We start from the raw sequence: 18,617 nt of genomic DNA, 5'->3' as shown, positions 1-18,617 counted from the left end.
TACATACAGAGTGCACAACTAATTGATGAATGAGTACTTTTTAAATTTGAAATCAAGAATAATGACTGTTATTGTGGTGTACATGGGATAATTTGAAATTTTGGTTCAGACTTTAGCAAGCATCGTAGAATTTCACAAGTTTGATTTGTTTTCGAAGGCCGAATAAAATGATGTGTGAGGCCAGATATCGCCCGCGGGCCTTGACTTTGACACCTGTGAGTTATATGGTCTTATCCAAGAACTGTAATGTTTCCCATCACAAGACGAAACCAGCATTACATTACTGTATGTAATTTTCCCAGTATATTTTTACATTCATGTAAAGCACTAAATTATTGTGAGTGACAGAAGTTCATTGGAATTATTACAAATGCTTAATGTCATAACTATTTACTCATTAACTGCCATTCATAAATTATTTTGGGAATTGAAAATATGATGTAGAGCACCATTTCCAAATTTGTTTGTTTTCTTTATTCTTACTTGGGTGCCGTTAAAGCGCTCGCCAGACCTCTGGCAATGCTTTTTCCCTTCCACAAAGGGGCAGGATTTCCATTTTTTCAATGTTAGCACTTTGTTCCAGCTTCAGTTGTTAAAGCACTATATACACTAATATGTATGGGTTGCATTGTATTTTGGAACGTCACCCTCATTTAAAGCTTATATAACTCCAGACCCATATAATTTAGGAATGGACTCTTTTTTTCTGATGAACGTAGAGAGCCTAAGGTTTCTAACGCTGTATTGAATGTTCATGTCGTCCTAAAACGTAATATTCTGTAGGTCCTGGAATTCGAATGACAATGACAAAAACCCTGGCACTGGAGTGGACACATTTTTGCACATATCTGGCAGTGAATGAGTTAAACACAGATGGATGGACTATATTGAACTAGGCATGTAGATTCCAACCCAGATCCTCTTGTGAGGCAAACACGCTCATCTCGCGTTTATCTGAAGCCCCCTATGGGCAACTTGTTTGTCCAATTTGTTGAAGATTTTCATGGTCCAACCATGAGGGTTCATTTTAGGTGGGACTTGTTCCACTGCAAGACTCAAAAGTGAAATTAATCTTTTTAGAACAGATTTTTCAATCTTGATTGTTGTGTTGACTGCCATAAGATCATTATTCCAAGAAGAAGTATCTAAACATTTCAGCAGGTTGAAACCGATTGGTAATTAACAATTCGGGCCCTGTTTTGGTGGACAACTGCTTTGGCGTTCGTGTGGTCGACCGTGTTTGAGACCGTGATCCGCCTCACTGGGCTTTTCGGTGCTCAGCCCATGATGCATCTTACAAATTGGTGACAATTAGAAGACTGCACAACGGTCGCATGTTCATTTTTATGCATTGAAAAATCGTTCTTGCGTGTTTGTGAATTTGGTAGACCACACTGGAGGTTTGCGAGTCATTCGCCACATTTTTATTTTCTTTCAATAGAAAATCAACACTAGTTTATAATTTGGTGCTTTCTTGGTCCCTGCTGCATTAATATTTTTCGTGATGCATTTAAAAAATAAAAATCCATTTTTTTTCAGTTGTACACTGTAAAACCCAACAAGTTGAAAGTACTCAATTTTTTTATGGCAACTGATTACGTCAAAAAATTTTAGTACAGTTTACTCAAAAGTTTTGAGTAACCTGTAACCTGTTTTGAGTAAACTGTACTCAAAAATTTTGACGTAATCAGTTACCATAAAAAATTTGAGTACTTTCAACTTGTTGGGTTTTACAGTGTATAGGTCGTATATTCACATATTGGTTAAAAAAATGAGTAATTCATAGCGAAATTCATAACAATAAAATAATTAATGACATTAATTAAGGATGGGAACCTCACATATCATCCTATTTGGAGAACTTGCAAACTTCTGAGAAAACAAAAAAATACTATCTTGTCTGAGTTACTAACACTGCGTGCTCAGGTTGATATTACTGTATACCTTCTGATATCGTACTTTTACTGGTAAACAATTGCACACCGCCATCCACACAACAACACCCCCAAATCTTGTTCAACAACACATTTAACATGCTAAAAATAAGATACTACCCTGTAGGTCAGGGTTGTCAAACTAAATGTTTGCCGCGGGGGACATTGTAGTGACGCTTTCCTCTCGAGGGCCGTTATGAATTTGGGGAAAGCATGAGAACCTTTCATCTCCTCCACATGTTGCAAACAGAACGCACAACAAATTAATGAATAACTATTTTTCAAATCTGAAGTCAAGAATAATGATTGTTATTGTGGTTTACATACGACAATTACAAAATGTACTTCGGATGTTAGCAAGCATCATTGAATTTCACAAGTTTGATTTACTTTTGCGGGCCAAATAAAATGATTTGGGGAGCCAGATTTGGCCCCTAGGCCTTGACTTTGACACCTGTGCTGTAGGTTATGAAAATGGTCGAATGATCCTAGGCAGCTCTCATCTTCCTCAACTCTTTTTCAAACCTGTTCAAGCTTTGGTTGAAGGAATATATGAAACAATGGGTTAACGAAGCAATTCACTTGAAGAAAATTAATCTGACTTGATTTACTTGAGTGGCTGATGCAGTTTAATGTATCAAAACTTTATAGTGACCAATTAAAAAGACACCCAAAAAACAGGCTTTCCTGAGTGCATTTACCTTGGCATTGTCTAAAAAAAAACAATCTTCAGGTGACAGTTGGCAGAATGAGGCAAGAGTGAAAGTTCTCAAACAGTAGAGCGATTCAGAATGTTAATTGATTTGTTCGCAAGCTATTTTCCACATTTTGTAATGGTTGAAAATGTGTGATAATAATTGACCATATGTGGCCAGGCCTATACTCTTGCAAATGTTCACAGATAAAATATTAAATATAAGTGAAAATGTAAATGGTTCCCTCTTAAAATGTTATGTTATTTTATTCTTGGACATTTTTACCTCCTTGAATCTCGACTACACAACTTTGAAACACCTTCTTGCTGTCTTGATATGGTAGCATTGACAATTTTTCCAAAACAGTTTTGATTACGTAGCTCCAAATCAATTGCTTGTTTAATTGTTGATTGGCAAAATACAAAGGAAGCGCCAACTGGTCATTTAAATTGCGTCTCCCAAAATGTAAAATCATAGAACGATGGAGGATCTACATGTACATACAGTATGTCACAATCCCAAAATTTCACTTCAGTACTCAATCTGAACTCTATTTTCATCCATCCCTCCGTGTGATAAGGTAATGGATAATCTTCTCTGCCTTATCCATTAGATTATGACTGACACGTTACGTGTGCGTCTGCACACATTGCACTAACGTGCCTTTATTGATTATGCACTGTTGTCTGGGAAACACACTTGTCTGAGGTTGGTGTTGGTGCGAGTTTGAGTTCAAAATTTTATACTGCTAACTGAAATACTTTGTCATGGAAACATTATTGTGTCGTGGCACAGGATAGAATTTACATCTATGTATCATTTTGATCTGAATATTGGGAAACTCCAAACCAATCCCAAATCGGACAGATAGACACAGATAGACATTCCCAGTCTGAGTCATATCAACACAAGTTGGAGTTTTCCAACGAAAAGGTACACCCTTTTGGATTATCACAGGTAATTCAATATAAGAAGAACAAGCAGAGAATCAAGTGGAGAAGATCCAAACTGCATCCATTTTCTACACAACTTCCTTCATAAGGGTCGCAGTCGTGATGGTCTCCGTCCCAGCTGCCTGCGGGTAGCAGTGAGAGGGCACCCTGAACCTATTAGCAGCCAATCGCAGGGAATACATAGACAAAACAACCATCTGCAATCACCTTTATGCCTTGGTCAGGGTTTTTTTAGAGCGGGGGTCTCCAAGCATGGTCCTCAATGGATCCTGTCCTGCCCTTTTTTTTACAGCTCTCCCAGGAGCAATACACCTGATTCTAATAATCACGATCTTTCTTATAATGCTTCGCAGCTGGTTGATGAGCGGATCACCTGAATCAGGTGTGTTGTAGCCGGAAGAGCTGGAAAGCAAGGACAGTAGCCCTCCAGGCACAGAGTTGGAGATCCCTGATTTAGAATACGGTGATGCCCCGCTACTTCGTGATTCACTTATTGAGTGCATTGCAGACTTTTTTTTCAGTTAAAAAAACGTTCAGAAAAAAAGGCCAAATGGCTCTGAGGTTTTGTACATGGCTGTAGTTTGATATGTTCCCAGCGCTGACGTCGACCAATGACAGCACAATACCCAGTGTCTGAAACTCATGACAAAATCACTTTCATCACTTTGCTGCTGTGAAATGTAAATTTCTCCACTGTGAGACTAATAAAGGCATATCCAATCCAATCCAATCCAAAAAGTTAGCAGACACTCGGGCAGACAAATCTGAAAAGTTCCTTGCCCCATTTTTCACAACTTGAAACACAATAAGATGAAAAAAAAACCATTGTTGCAAAATATCAAGGATTTTTTTTTAATTAAGGAAGTACCTACCACAAATGCTCACTTACTTAATTTATGGTAAATATCCCTTGCGGAATATTTTGCTGCAGTTGTCATTTGTCATCATGCTGCACAATGCAACATTTGCGTTGCATTGTCTGCTCAAGGCCACATGGCCTCCGCTATCGAAGTGCCTTTCAAAACTCTCAAGTACACGTTTCAGTCATGGTGTAGTCCGAAGCACGAAACAGGCTTCTGATTGGATGCCCGTGCCGAGTATGCAAATTATTATGTGTATACTCGGTACCGGCAGCCCATCAGAAGCCTGTTTCATGCCGGTGCGTTTCATTTGAAAAATTTTTTTTTTTTTTTTTTTTTTTTTTTAAGAAGTTGTCGGCAACCCGGACCGAGACGTTTTGAAAGTTGTACGTGAAAGTTTGTATTTCAAACACTGCAATACCCCATGATTTACAGCCATGTGGATTGGCTGTGTATCATCGCAACCCCCCCCAGCACCCGTCTCTGTCTAATCAGTTTATGTGTTTGATGTTTGTGAGATTGAGGGGCAAGGGGTTATGGTCCCTATTGATTGCGATAAACGGGGGATTACTGTACTCCATTAACTTGCCATGCATATTTTTGTAATGTGAATGGAAACTGGAGTACCCGAAAAAAAAAACCCACACAGGAAGGCCAGGACCCACAATCAAACCTACGACGGCCATCAACCACATACAAACTCATTTGTTCATTCATTTTCCAATTCGCTTATCCTCACGGCATAAGCAAACTCCAATTATAAAAGATTCTTGCTTTAAGGCTAGAATGTGGAAATTGTTCTGACCTTTCATAATGCATATACAGTAAAGTCTCGTTATATCGATATTCAAGGGAGTCCGAAAAAATATCGATATAACCGGGACTATCGATATATCCGACCCTGTTTGCATGTAATTTTCTCCGTGCGTGCATAGAAATAGTATCAATATAACCGGGACTATCGCTATATCCGATATCGATATAACGAGACTTTACTGTATTTTATCTTCACAACGGTAGATATACTATACTGGAAACCACATTAATGTAATTAATGCACAAGGCTGATTCAGTGAATAACAAATGCCATTCAGATGATGAAAAAGAATGCACGGCAAGTGAATTATTGACATAACTTGAATTTTCTTGGTCACATGCACATATTAGCAGCTTGGCAATCAATCAAATTAATTTGTCCTTTCACTGAGCTGTCACTTTATCATGTTGAAAGCGTGCGTCCTAATAATCCAAGGATCGGAGTTGTCTGGGGCTTTGTTTCCCTGGCAGGGTAAATCACAGAAACCAGGTCAGTTGATCGGGACCAGGCAGAGTATGGCTCAGATCCTCCCACGAAGCTGACCAAAAATTGTTCTGTCAAACTCGAAACGGAAACCATTAATAGAGGCCACCCACATCCAAGGAACAATAAATAAAATTGCCAATCAACTTCAACTGATCTGAGGTGAGGTCAAGACAGGAAGTCGTCAGCCCTTCCCAGCTAGATGATGGCACACCGCGGCCGCATAATTTGGCCTAAGAAACGTCCTTTATGTACACCAATTACGGTGGGCACAGTTTGCTTCCATCACTTGCAAATAATAATATCCAAGGCGGCATTTCGATTGCATGGAACAGTCAGCCAATCATCAATGTATTTCTTCTCACGTGGTCACATGTGGTTTGAAGCCAATTTGGTGCCTGTATACTGAACATGGGCCCCCGATTGACCTAATAACCCAGAACAATGAAGCAGGGCTATTGAGTGATGTGAATATACAGTACAAGGACAGTGAACCCTCGTTTATGGTGGGAGATACGTTCCAAAAAGAGCTCGCGACAGGTGAAATCCGCAAAGTACAATGTAGTCAGCATTTTATTTTATTTTTTTACACAATGCAAAACTGTACATACTGCAGAATGAAACAACAAATAAAACCTCTTTTTTAATAGTTTAAAGAACTGTGTTGTAAAAACAATATTTTGCTGCTACGCCTATTCATCCTGACTACGCTGTAGCGTCTTTTTCTACTGAAGGAGTCTTTCTCTGAGAGAAGAACATTGTTATCGGTAGTTGTTGGCACTCTTTTTTTGTTTTTAGCAAGAAGATTTTTATAAACCGACATGGCCCGATTTCTAGAAGCAGAATGCTCCATGAGCTGCTCAAAGTGTGTTTGATTTTAGTCTACTGAAAAAAAAATCCGAGATGCACTGAAGCCACAATAAATGAACCGCGAAGTAGCGAGGGATGACTGCATAACAAAATGTATAGAAAACATTTCATTTTAAAGGACAACTGACATCTCCGGACAAGTTGTGTCCATAATTTGTAAAATGGCTTCAAATGACTTCTACTGAGCGTATTTTACAAAGACTCCACCGCATATAGCTATATTTTACGTTTTAAGACTCACTTTGAATATTCAGGAAGTCTTGTTTTTGAGTTGGTGACGAGTCCGTACGTGACGTCACGAAAGGACCGTAAAAAAGACACATTGTTGTGGCCCTTCCATCACGTCAATGTATTTTGCTGTACTTGTTTGGTCTGGGGACCTCGTGTTGCACCCAAAAGCCACCAGAAGGCCAGAAGAGGGCGTCCAAGCGCCATATAAGGAATTTATCAGCCTGTGGAAACGGAGGTGGCCACAGGATGTCGCCATTTTGTGCCTCTTTTTTTGGGTGAGAGATTTTGCCCGATGGTACCTCAAAATGGCATGGAATAAATTCTTTAATCGATTGCAAACATGTATGCTTTCCTCTTCAGAACTATTTGAATCATATTCATAACTGGATGTGTAACAAGAAAGCATATTCTCCGAATCTGAAACCATTGTTTTAATTCACTAGCAATGCAAGACGTCTTGGCGTGACGTCACGAAGTGGGGGCGGAACTTTCTGAAAATGTCCAATTCGCAGCTCAAATTTTAGCAGATTTTGGACACTTTAAGTCATTTTTATTGGTGTTTTGCATTTGACTAAAATATCATACTGCGTGTTTTGGGTATTTTAGATGCTATAAAAGGTTTTTCTGGTGTCAGTTAAAAAACAAAAAAGTGACGTCGGTTGTCCTTTAAGGAGAACGGTTGATTTATGGATTGTTTACGGATTTCGAAGTTATCGATACGGATTGTTTTTCAGCATTTTTGGCCACAAAATTCATCAAGGAGGAGACTGGAATGAGCGGTTGCGGCTTTTCGGCAACACAAACATGCCAGCACCGTTTTTGATTGGCAGGAGTGTCTGTGCCATTTGACTGGCATCGCTGGACAGCTCTGGGGCCATTGTGCTTTCTTGCGCCTGTAACGGGCAGCATCCTCACTGCCCCGCTTTGTTCAGCGGAAAGGTCGGTGCTGTTGGACAGTCTGCGGCTGGATGGATGCATGGCTTTGAGGAGCCCGCGATGAGAAGAAAGGAGTGTCAGCGTAGAGCGCCGATGCGTATGTGTCATAGCTTGGAATTGAAGCGGATTACGTGGGACAGGACACAGTCTCTTCGTCAATGGATTGTCCAGCTTCATGTTTGCTTTTAACATTTAGCTTGTCGCATTTCACCATGACGTCCCTGATCCATTGGTGAAAAGGACACTTTGATCCTCTCCTCTTTCATCTAGAACTACTTCATACAACAAAAAGGGTGCAGAAAATTCTTAAGATTGAATAACTGTGTTTTTGTGTTGTCATATTAGTTTGTTATTTAGTTTTTTTTTGTTCTTTTGACTTCAAGATGGCTCCGCGATAGTGTCTGCCTTTCCAGCAGCTCCTGTATTTTGTTTTTCTACTTCTTCCTTTCCTTTCCTCTTCCTTCGATAACTTTGCTGCTGTTAAATGTAAATTTCTTCACTGTGAGACTGATCAAGGCTAACCCAATCCAATCCAATTTTCTAATACGAGACAAAATTTTTAAAACCGTGATAATTTTGATATCACTAATCATATTTTTTTTTCCCATTAGTCATCTGGCGAGCCAGAATTTACTCATTTGGGATATATAGAAGAGAACCTATACAGCAAGTGTTTAAGCATCAAGCATCAAACAAATGATTCCGAGGAATGTAATTATCGGGAACCCTCTCTTGAAAAAGAATTGGTGTCCATTTAGTTATTCTTGCACATTGATTGATTATTTGTGCTTTTTTCCTCTTCCCCAGATATGCTGCTGCTGTGGGCCTGCTCCCTGCTCGCTCTGCTGTGCCTTCTGTCCTCCAGTCAAATCATCCACCAGCACTCGAGTCATGTACACCATCTTCCATGTCATGAGCTGTGCTGTTTCCTGCCTCATGCTGTCGCGCACCGTCTCTGAACTCGTCAGGGAAAATGTGAGTCACCTTTCTGTGGTCTTCATCAATTTGGTTCTTGAGTTTGCAGGCGAGTGTTTCTCCTTCAACTATCACTGTGATTGATAAAGTTTGAAAATTATTTGAGTTTCGTGCCAACGGAATAGGATTTGCAGATCACAGCAAGTGCAAGTTTGCACTTTTTGTATGCACAATGCATTTGGGAATGACGAACCATTAAGTAATTTCTAATACAAGACCAGTAATAAAATTTCTGCCACTTCTTACAAACCAATATTGTTCAATCAGTATAGTTACTGTAGATGAGTTATTATTGTTGTTAGTGTTGACAATGTGTTTCTAGTGATAAAAAAAAAGTAATTGCATAAAATGGCTCTATTTCTAACATTTGATGATCTTATTAGTGACACGCATTTAATTTCTCATGCCATCCAAATATAATCTTTATAATCTCTGCACAGATCTTGTTCTTGTAAAATCGCACAGGTCAACCCAAAAAAACAAAAAAAACTATTTTTTTCACAAGTGTAACCTCCAAACTGGCGACTGATCTCCTAAAACAACAAGAGAAACAAAGAGTCCGAAGCTTTCAACACTATTATCATAATAAGACTGACACTTTTATAAGTCACTCGACAAAACTTGTTAATGAGACACCATAATGTTTTGAATGACATCAGCCTGAAAAGAAAGCCGATTAGGGAATCGCTACTTGTTTTGTTTTCACATCGACGTCAGCCTCAAGAGGAAAAAGGGCAAGAAACAGAAGATGGAACAGAATACTAATCACAGTTAAGCCTTTGACCACCAACTTTGCAAGGTTTTTATGTTTGATTCAGTGTGGCCTCTATTTGTATCAGCCTCCACCGCATGCAAGATTGGAAGTTTCCTTATGTGATGAGGAATGGACTGTTTTTCTCTGTTTCAGGTGCCTTTCTTCAACGTGGTATGTGATCAGGCACATGGTGGGGGTCATTGTGAGATGCTTGTAGGCTACTCGGCAGTCTACAGAGTCTGCTTTGGCACATCCTGTTTCTACCTAATGATGGCCATCTTCCTTGTTGACGTCAAGTCTAGTCAGGACTTCAGAGCACTCATCCACAATGGGTCAGTGCCAGTGGCGGTCCGTGCATTTCACACCTAGGCCTTCAGTGAAGTCCTGCTTAGTCCGACTTGAACAAATATCCCTCGTAATACCATAATTTATGACACAACGGCTGGGGATATCATTTACAAAAGCACACGCACGCAGTACTGGGCGTGGCATCACCTTAATCGTCTACAACACAGGCTATTTTCCGGAGCAATTACACATCAATAAATCTGCATCAGTAATTAGAACTTGTCACTATACGTGATACTGCAAACACTTAAAAATAAAAGGAAAATTAAAATCATTTGTCCACAAAGTTTTATGAAGTCCACCAAGAATATGCAATCTTTAACAAGATTTTATGCTAAATTACAAAATGTCAGTTTAATATAAGAAAAACAACAAGACGTTCACAAAACAAACTATTTGTTGAAAATCTTGAGAATAGGCTTACCTACATGCGACAGTGAGTTGTCCTCTCCTTCAGCCATTGTGAGTTAAAAAAGCGAGTAGATATACTTGGTTTTCTGCTAAAGTTTCCGGGTCTGATCTGTTGTCAGCTTGGTTGATTTGCATAGCGCTGCCTCCCCTGAGGGCTGAGGTAAAGTGAGTATCCAATCACAGGACGCGTACGTCATGTTCAACGCGAGGCCCTCTAGCTGGCCTTACTGTGCCAACTCGTGATCTGATTGGCTATCGCAACTGTATATCAACTACATGTGCCCATTCATATACAGCGCAGAGACGCCCTCACTGTTGATTCCGAAGGCGTTGGTCAGATTTCATACAGCCTGGCGACACAAACTAGCTGAATTCTGATTGGATTAAAGACTCTGACCTAAAACTACAACACTGAAAGGAGCATAACCAAATGGATACACTATAACATCAAGAAAACAGTATGTAGAATAATTATATATATATTTAGAAAAAATACTTTTTTAATGAAATTGACTTTTATTATAATTATGATAATGATGTCTGATTATGTTAGGCCAGCAGAGAAGGCCTTGCTGGCCCTGACGGCCCACCACTGGTCAGTGCTTCTGTTCTGGTTGTTCAAATAAGATTCCTCGAATGAAGTTTCGATTTTGTTTCGATGAACCAGTTGTAACATTTTTTGACTCCTCAAGATTCCACCGTTGGTTTAAATAAAAGGGCATCCGAAATAGCTAGTCGGTGTGCTGTCAGCATAATGTTGAACAGACAATGACATTTTTAGGAGTAAAAAAAATGCTAAAACTAGTTCATAAAGCAAATTTGAAGTTTCATTTGAACCATCACGAGGAAATACTGTAAATATTCAATATGTGAACTTACTTGGACTCTTTCTAAACCTTTGAGAGACCATTTAAAGGTGTTCAATCTTTCAGAACTATATACGTGATACCTCATCTTACGAACTTAATTGGTTCCCAGAAAGTGTATGTAAGGCGAAAAGTTCGTCTCACAAACATTTATTTTCCATAAGAAATCATTAAAAATAAGAATAATCCGTTCCCAGGTCCTCATAAAACATAAGTTTCCACTAAATAAGCCTTAAAACTACACAAAATATACCTTATTTTTTGTATAATAAATGTGCAATTGGATTGTAATTAAAGAAACAAACTGTACTGTATAAAAAAGTCGTTTTATTTACCATTGTGATGATCGTTTATGTAGTTGCCTCTTGATGATATCCGAGTGAAGTTGCCGTGCTTTCTCGGCGATAATACCCTCACTCACTGTCCCCTGCTAGCTGCTTTTCGTTAATCCAAATTAACAGAAGTTTTTCAACCTCTTCTATAGTCTGAGACCGTTGCTTAGACAACACAGAAACACCCTCAGCCACACATAGCAACGGTCGACTTAGTATACTGGAACTGGGACACAAGCGCACAACTCGTTCATGTTTGTCGATGATCTCCTTCTTCTGCTCGACCGTAGTTTTCTTTTGTGTCCTCTTCGTCTTAACACTAGCCCAGGGGTGGGCAAACTTTTTGACTCGTGGGCCGAAAATTTGACAGAGGGGCCGGGCCAGGAGCATTTGGAGGGAGTGTTTGGGCCGGAAATACTCTGAACAAGTTATGTCCATAATTTATAAAATCACTTCAAATGACTTCGACTGAGCGTATTTTACAAAGATTCCACAGCATATAGCTATAGTTTACGTTTTAAGACGTGCGCTGAATATTCATGAAGTCTTGTTTTCGAGTTGATGACGATCTCCATGTGACGTCACGTTTGGACCGCCCCTGACCGAGAAAGCGACATACAATGCATTTTTGGGTACTTTGTTTGGTCTGAAAACTTCGTGTTGATGGTGAAATTAGAAGGAAAACACATAAATAACGCCATGGTGAATTGTTGTGTGTGTGAATCAACCAAAGCGTTTACTGGTCCAGTAAAAATTGGTCATCAGTCATCCTACAATCATGCCTGCCCCATTTTGACATCATGAGACCCAATAATTTTGCCATCGCCAGCTTGACACACAGAGAAGTGGCCACGGTGACACAACATATCATTAGCTTGTTGAGAGAGTTGAAGATCGGGATTGAAGTGAACATCTTTCACTTGTATGTATCTGTTGCTTCATCCCAGCAAAACAGAGGGCTTTACGTGCACATTTTAATTCACAAAATACAACATGTTGACTAAAATAATGTAATTAGACACGGGCAATGACTTTTGAGGTACTGTATTCCTAAAAATTGGTACGTGGGGATGTTTGTAGTTTTGCTGTTGTCTAACAATTTTGAATTTTAACAATAGTATAATAATAGTTGTTTTTTTTTCTTTGCCTTTCCTCTGTATCCACCCTCTTAACCTAGACTCGTGTGCTGTAAAAGACAAGTCTCAAACTCATGGCCCGCCACATCTTTTTTGGTAGCCTGCGAAAGCAAATCATGTGTGTCAGCTCCCATTATCAAATTGTCATGTGTGGTAAATAATACTGAGATTCATTTTACTACCCCGTTTGCAGGCATTTCAACAATAATTGAACAAAGAACAAACAGGTGACTGGTTTAAAAACTACTAATCAATCAACTTGTCGTGTACAAGTCCTCATACAATATGATGATTAACCTTTTTTTTGTTTCACTGTTGTAACGGCCCTCTAAAGTGGCCCGTGACAACCCTGTCATAAAAGGTTTTCTTTATTACAGTCTATAAGGGGAAAGTGTTTTGTCCGCCCTACTCACCTGACCTCCAGCTGGTCTATTTTAAACTCTGTGTTGTCAGACTCACTGCACCCGCCTGGTCGATTAGAGTTGTGACGTGCTTCGGATTAGGTTTTGACATGCTGGGTTGCGAACCATCTCTGAGGTTAATCTGCTCAGGGTAGTCTTATCTGGGCCATCATGAAAGATTTCAGGCTCTTTGGCAAAGGTTATGGAGCACATGGTGGTCTACTGAGGGGAGTGACCTAGTGCCCTCATGGTAACTTTTCAACTGGACAACAAAAAGTGTCATGCAGAGAGTACAGTTAACAGCTGTTTTCATTTGCAAATGTTTTCATGAGAATTGAGGTTCAATACAATACAACATGTATTTTGATATTTACTTATATATTAAATATATAAATATATAAAAAAAATGGTTGCTCAGCATCCTTCCATATCCATATCTGATAAATGTTTTGTGTTTAAAAACAGTAGTTCATTCAGTTGCAAACTTTATTTGCATAAATAAAAAGACAATCTACAAATCTGTATCTACAGTGAGACCTCAATTTACGAACTTAATTGGTTCGCAGACTGAGTGTGTAAGGTGAAAAGTGTGTATCTCAAAAAAAAAATCCCATAGGAAAACATTAAAATGGGAATAATCCGTTCCCGGGTTTCCATAAAATATACTTTTCAACTAAATAAGCCTTAAAACTACACACAACATACATTATTCTATGTATCATAAATGTGCTATTGTATTGCAATGAAAGAATTACACTGCATTGTATCATAAAGTCACTTTATTTACATTTGTTATGGTCATTTATGGCTTGATGGAATGGGGTTGGAGGTCGAAGGTCAAAGGGAATTATTTGAGGACTGTAATTAAAGAAATAAACTGTGCTGTAAAATAACGTTTTGTTTACCTTTTTGATGGTCGTTGATGGCTTATGGAAGGAGAGTCACCTTCCATAAGGACTGTTGGTGCTGTTCGGTCGTGTGCCTTCGCCGAATATCACTCCGCCAGCCGTGGTGGGTGTGTATTATGAAAATAGTGCTTATTATAAGGTTTAATTTTCATAAATTTGACATTTGTAAGACGAAAAGTTTGTAAGTTAAGGGGTTTGTAAGTTGAGGTCTCACTGTATTTAGTGGCTAGTTTCCTAATGTTAGTGTTCTTACTTATTTCAGTTTTTGATAATGAGGCCGCAAACCATTTATAAATCATGAGCGAACTTTAGGATTGTATTTCTAGATAATGACATCTTGATTCTGTATCAGGCCACTATTGTCTTATTTATTGATCATATGTTCTTTTTAATTGATCATACTGCATTCTTGAGTTATTAATCATTTATAGCTGGGTAAATTTGGCCTTAAATATCCTATCATATAACACATTCGTAAAACTTATAATTCCCAGTCACATACCATACTGTCGACGGAAAGGTTTCTTCAGCCGTCATCTGTACTTCTTTGAAGTACTGTCTATTAAACATTATTTTTCTTTATTTTACTCTGCACTCTAACCATTTCCTTTTTTATATCACACAGTTTCTGGTTTCTGAAACTTATTACATTGCTTGGGATGTGCGCTGCTTCCTTCTTCATCCCAACGGAGACATTCCTCCATGGTGAGAACGAAATATTTTGTATCATTCTATTAACGCCGATAGAGGGCAGCAAAGTGTAGCCGTGAATTCCTCCACCCTGAATTGAGCGACGATGTAGGGAAATGTGACCTTCCATTACTGTAGTTTCCATGACCTTGTCGAAAAAGTCAAGTGTATAATTTGAAGTTATCTCTTTTTTCCCCTGATACTCAAGCTTGGCATTACGTTGGTGTGGTCGGAGGATTTGCCTTCATCCTCATCCAACTTATTCTCATCACAGCTTTTGCACACACCTGGAACAAAAACTGGTGAGTGTGGGATGAAATGTGAAAGTTTGGGAAGTGATTGAACAAATTACGACTCCAGAATATAAGGATGTCTTTATTCACGTTTTATAGAGTCATGTTCAAATGTAATGATTCATCTGCAAAGGCGCTGAATTGGTACTCTACTCAGTAGAGTACCAATTCAGCTAATTTAGAGTGCTAAATTAACATTTTTACTCATACTGACACATACATCATTTTAGAGTTGGTTTTGGTTTTGAAATGAATACACTGAAATGGTCAATGTGTGTTATTTATTCAAACTTCAATTAACCAACCTACCAAACGTCAAAGAAGAGTCAATAGCAAGAGTAAAATATAAAATATTGTTTACATTGGTTGGTCACGTACTGGGGTGTTCCTCATCCCATAAGTACTGGTCACTCACAAATGTGTCACGGTTTGCGAGGTGGTGATGGTTGTAGATTCCAAATAAGCAGGCCGGAAGGAGCAGCAGATTGTATTTGACTAATTGTATTAAAATAAAGTCAGCAGAAAAGTCATTCGAACAGACAAGTACAAAGTATCAAAACCATGAGTAAAACTCTGCCTAGATGAAACAAACCTGACAAGGTGAAGCAAACACGGTCGTGCCGGGAGTCCTTTTAACTGCCACTGATTGGAACGACCAACACATGTGCAGCTGCAGGCGGGGCCGACAGCGTTATTGTCATGATCTGGTTGGCGACCAACGGGGGGCGCTGTCGGCCCCGCCTGCACCTGCACAGGTGCTGGTCATCCCGATCAGATTGGCGACCAGCGGGTAGCGACGTCAGCCCTGCCGGCAGCCTCGCAGGTGCTGGTCGTTATAATCAAAGACACTTAAAAGGACACCTGGCACGATCATCCGGTGCCGATTCATTGTTTGTTTGCTGCTTGGTTGCAGCATGCATTGTGTACGTGTTTGTTTAACCTTGGCGGACTTTTGCACTTGGTTTTCTGTTGCTACTTTGTATTTTTTCCATTCAGATCATTTTGATGTTTTACATTTTGTTCCTGCTGACTTTATTTTAATACAATTTGTCAAACAACCTCCTGCTCCCTCCTGCCTGCTTTTTGGGATCCGAACCCGCCATCACCACCTTGCAAACCGTGACAGAATGAATCGGCCTACCATCGGATCCCGCAGGTACATCGGACCCGTCTCATTTCCACCCTGTGCCTGGCAATGCTACGTCCACGTTAGCGCAAGCCTCGTCGAGTTTGAATTGCATCACTCGACGAGCCGCAACGTCCACGTAAACGTCCGGCCGAGACCTCCTTCCAGGTGGCCGTCCAGGGTGAAACTGGGTGACTGGCATTGCACGCCCACGTCCAGCCACGCTGTCGTCGTGCATGACGAATTGAGTCTCATCCACGACGAGCCGTGCAACGTCCGCGTCAACGCCAGTCCGAGACCCCACTCACCGCTGGATCCCGGAGCGGCTCTGGACTGGTCTCGTTCCACCGGAGCCGGGCAGTTCACGCCCACGTCGGCCTCCGGCCGAGACCTGGTCCCATACGGCCGTACGGGGTGCCATTCTGCGCCTGGCAGTTCGACGTCCACGCAGAGCCATGCGCCGTCGCGTGAACGTGCGAGAGGGATCGCACTCACGCCCACGACGATCCGTGCCGCGTCTTCGTCCACCCCAGGCCGAGTCCCGTTCCCATCAGGCCGCCGCCTGTCGTATGCTGGAGAGGCAGCGGTTGCCCTCTCCACCGACCGTTCCCTGGCGAGTGGACCTTTTGGGAGACTGTTGGGACTTCTGGAAGCAGCCCCTTGAAGGGGGGGTACTGTCATTATCTGGTTGGCGACCAACGGGGGGCGCTGTCGGCCCCGCCTGCACCTGCACAGGTGCTGGTCATCCCGATCAGATTGGCGACCAGCGGGTAGCGACGTCAGCCCTGCCGGCAGCCTCTGCAGGTGCTGGTCGTTATAATCAAAGACACTTAAAAGGACACCTGGCACGATCATCCGGTGCCGATTCATTGTTTGTTTGCTGCTTGGTTGCAGCATGCATTGTGTACGTGTTTGTTTAACCTTGGCGGACTTTTACACTTGGTTTTCTGTTGCTACTTTGTATTTTTTCCATTCAGATCATTTTGATGTTTTACATTTTGTTCCTGCTGACTTTATTTTAATACAATTTGTCAAACAACCTCCTGCTCCCTCCTGCCTGCTTTTTGGGATCCGAACCCGCCATCACCACCTCGCAAAACGTGACAGTTATCCGTTGGTCGCCAACCAGATCGTGGCGCAATTCAAAAAGTTAATTAGCCGGTTTTGTTACATCTGCATTGTAATGGCGTCGAATCCTAAAATCGGGACAATTTCCCCAGTCAAATTAGTTTTGTACGGCACCGCACACCACTCGGGACAGTAATAGTAGGCTCAAAAGTAGAAACAATAGGGAATTTCTCACTACAGGAGTACGCGTGGGTTTTCTTCGGGTCTTCCGATTTCCTCACTTTCCAAAAACATGCAGGCTGATTGAACACTCTAAATCAGGGCTCCACAACCTTTTTTCTCCACGGACGGGTTTAATGTCAGACAATATTTTCACGGACCGGCGGATAAATACAACAAAATAAAATGATATGACAGGCATGGAAACTGTTTTTTCTTTCTTTTAAATATAACAATAAACGTGAATCCATTGTGTATTTTTATCCAATTTTATGAGCAGAGTCCTGGTAACATCGCGCCAACAACAGCATATGTAACATCGTCTCTACCTCTTAACGCTCAATGGTCACCGTGGTCATGTTTAAACGTGCCTTCAAAATAAGATACACCACAAGACAAGTGCTGTTGTGGCGATCTCGGGGTATTCTGCCATCACTTTAATCCAAAACACCGGCAGAGTTGTTGTCTCAAACATACTTTTTAATCCACCATCATTTGCGAACTCCAGCAGTTGTTCTTCCTCTCTCACAGGCATGCTAGATTCACCTGGTTTGTTGGCAAATGCGTTGCGGATCCATTCCTTGTCATTTCGTGGGTCTTTTGTGGCTGGGAAGTCGCGCTCGAACTCTTTTAAAAGCAAAGACAGGTGCTCGTGCATCAGCTGGGGGAATTAAGGCTCTCTTCCAAAAACCCCGCCAATGATTGAAGCATGTCAAATACACCGCTATTCACACGCCGTCCCCACAAATCCAGTTTGGCTTTAAATGCAGTTACTTTATCAGCCAACTTGAAGACAGTTGTCATTTTCCCTTGAAGTGACAGATTGAGTTCATTGAGCAGGTTGAATATGTTGCGAGCTTTGCGACCCATTCTTCGTCACGGAAATGCGCTGCAAGCGGTGACTTTTTCATTTTTCAAAATAAAATATGGTTCGGTAAATAAAACGGAAATTATGTAAATTATTTATTTTTTCTTCGCGGCCCGGTACCAAATTACCCACGGACCGGTACCGGTCCGCTGCCCGGGGGTTGGGGACCCCTGCTCTAAATTGTCCCTAGGTGTGAGTATGAGATCGGATTCTTGTTTATCTCCCCGTGTACCGTGTGATTGGCTGGCAATCGATTCCGCCTCGTGCCCACAGACGGCTGGGATAGTCTCCAGCATCCCCCGCGACCCTAATGAGGATAAAGCGGTCTGGAAAATATATGGATGAATAATAACATGTACACAACGCAAATTTGAAAACAATCTTGCCTGTTCCTTCTGTAATTTTAATGGGAAGCAATATTTTGCCTCACCTGTACTCTGTCC

General features: G+C 40.8%; 1 protein-coding gene across 1 annotated transcript in view; it reads left to right on the top strand.

Annotated features, from left to right (window-relative positions):
* Positions 1-18,617, top strand: part of serinc4 (serine incorporator 4) — a 32,615-nt gene that overhangs the window by 722 nt on the left and 13,276 nt on the right. The window contains exons 2-5 of the mRNA XM_088991911.1: positions 8,587-8,754; positions 9,662-9,840; positions 14,536-14,615; positions 14,809-14,902. Of these exons, the coding sequence (XP_088848037.1) occupies positions 8,587-8,754; positions 9,662-9,840; positions 14,536-14,615; positions 14,809-14,902 (521 nt within the window). The remainder of the gene's footprint in view (positions 1-8,586; positions 8,755-9,661; positions 9,841-14,535; positions 14,616-14,808; positions 14,903-18,617) is intronic.

The sequence above is a fragment of the Hippocampus bargibanti genome, linkage group LG03 (assembly GCF_051943395.1).
Source record: "Hippocampus bargibanti isolate YZ-2025 linkage group LG03, ASM5194339v1, whole genome shotgun sequence".
NCBI lineage: Eukaryota > Metazoa > Chordata > Actinopteri > Syngnathiformes > Syngnathidae > Hippocampus > Hippocampus bargibanti.
This window is presented reverse-complemented; position numbering and strand designations above follow the sequence as displayed.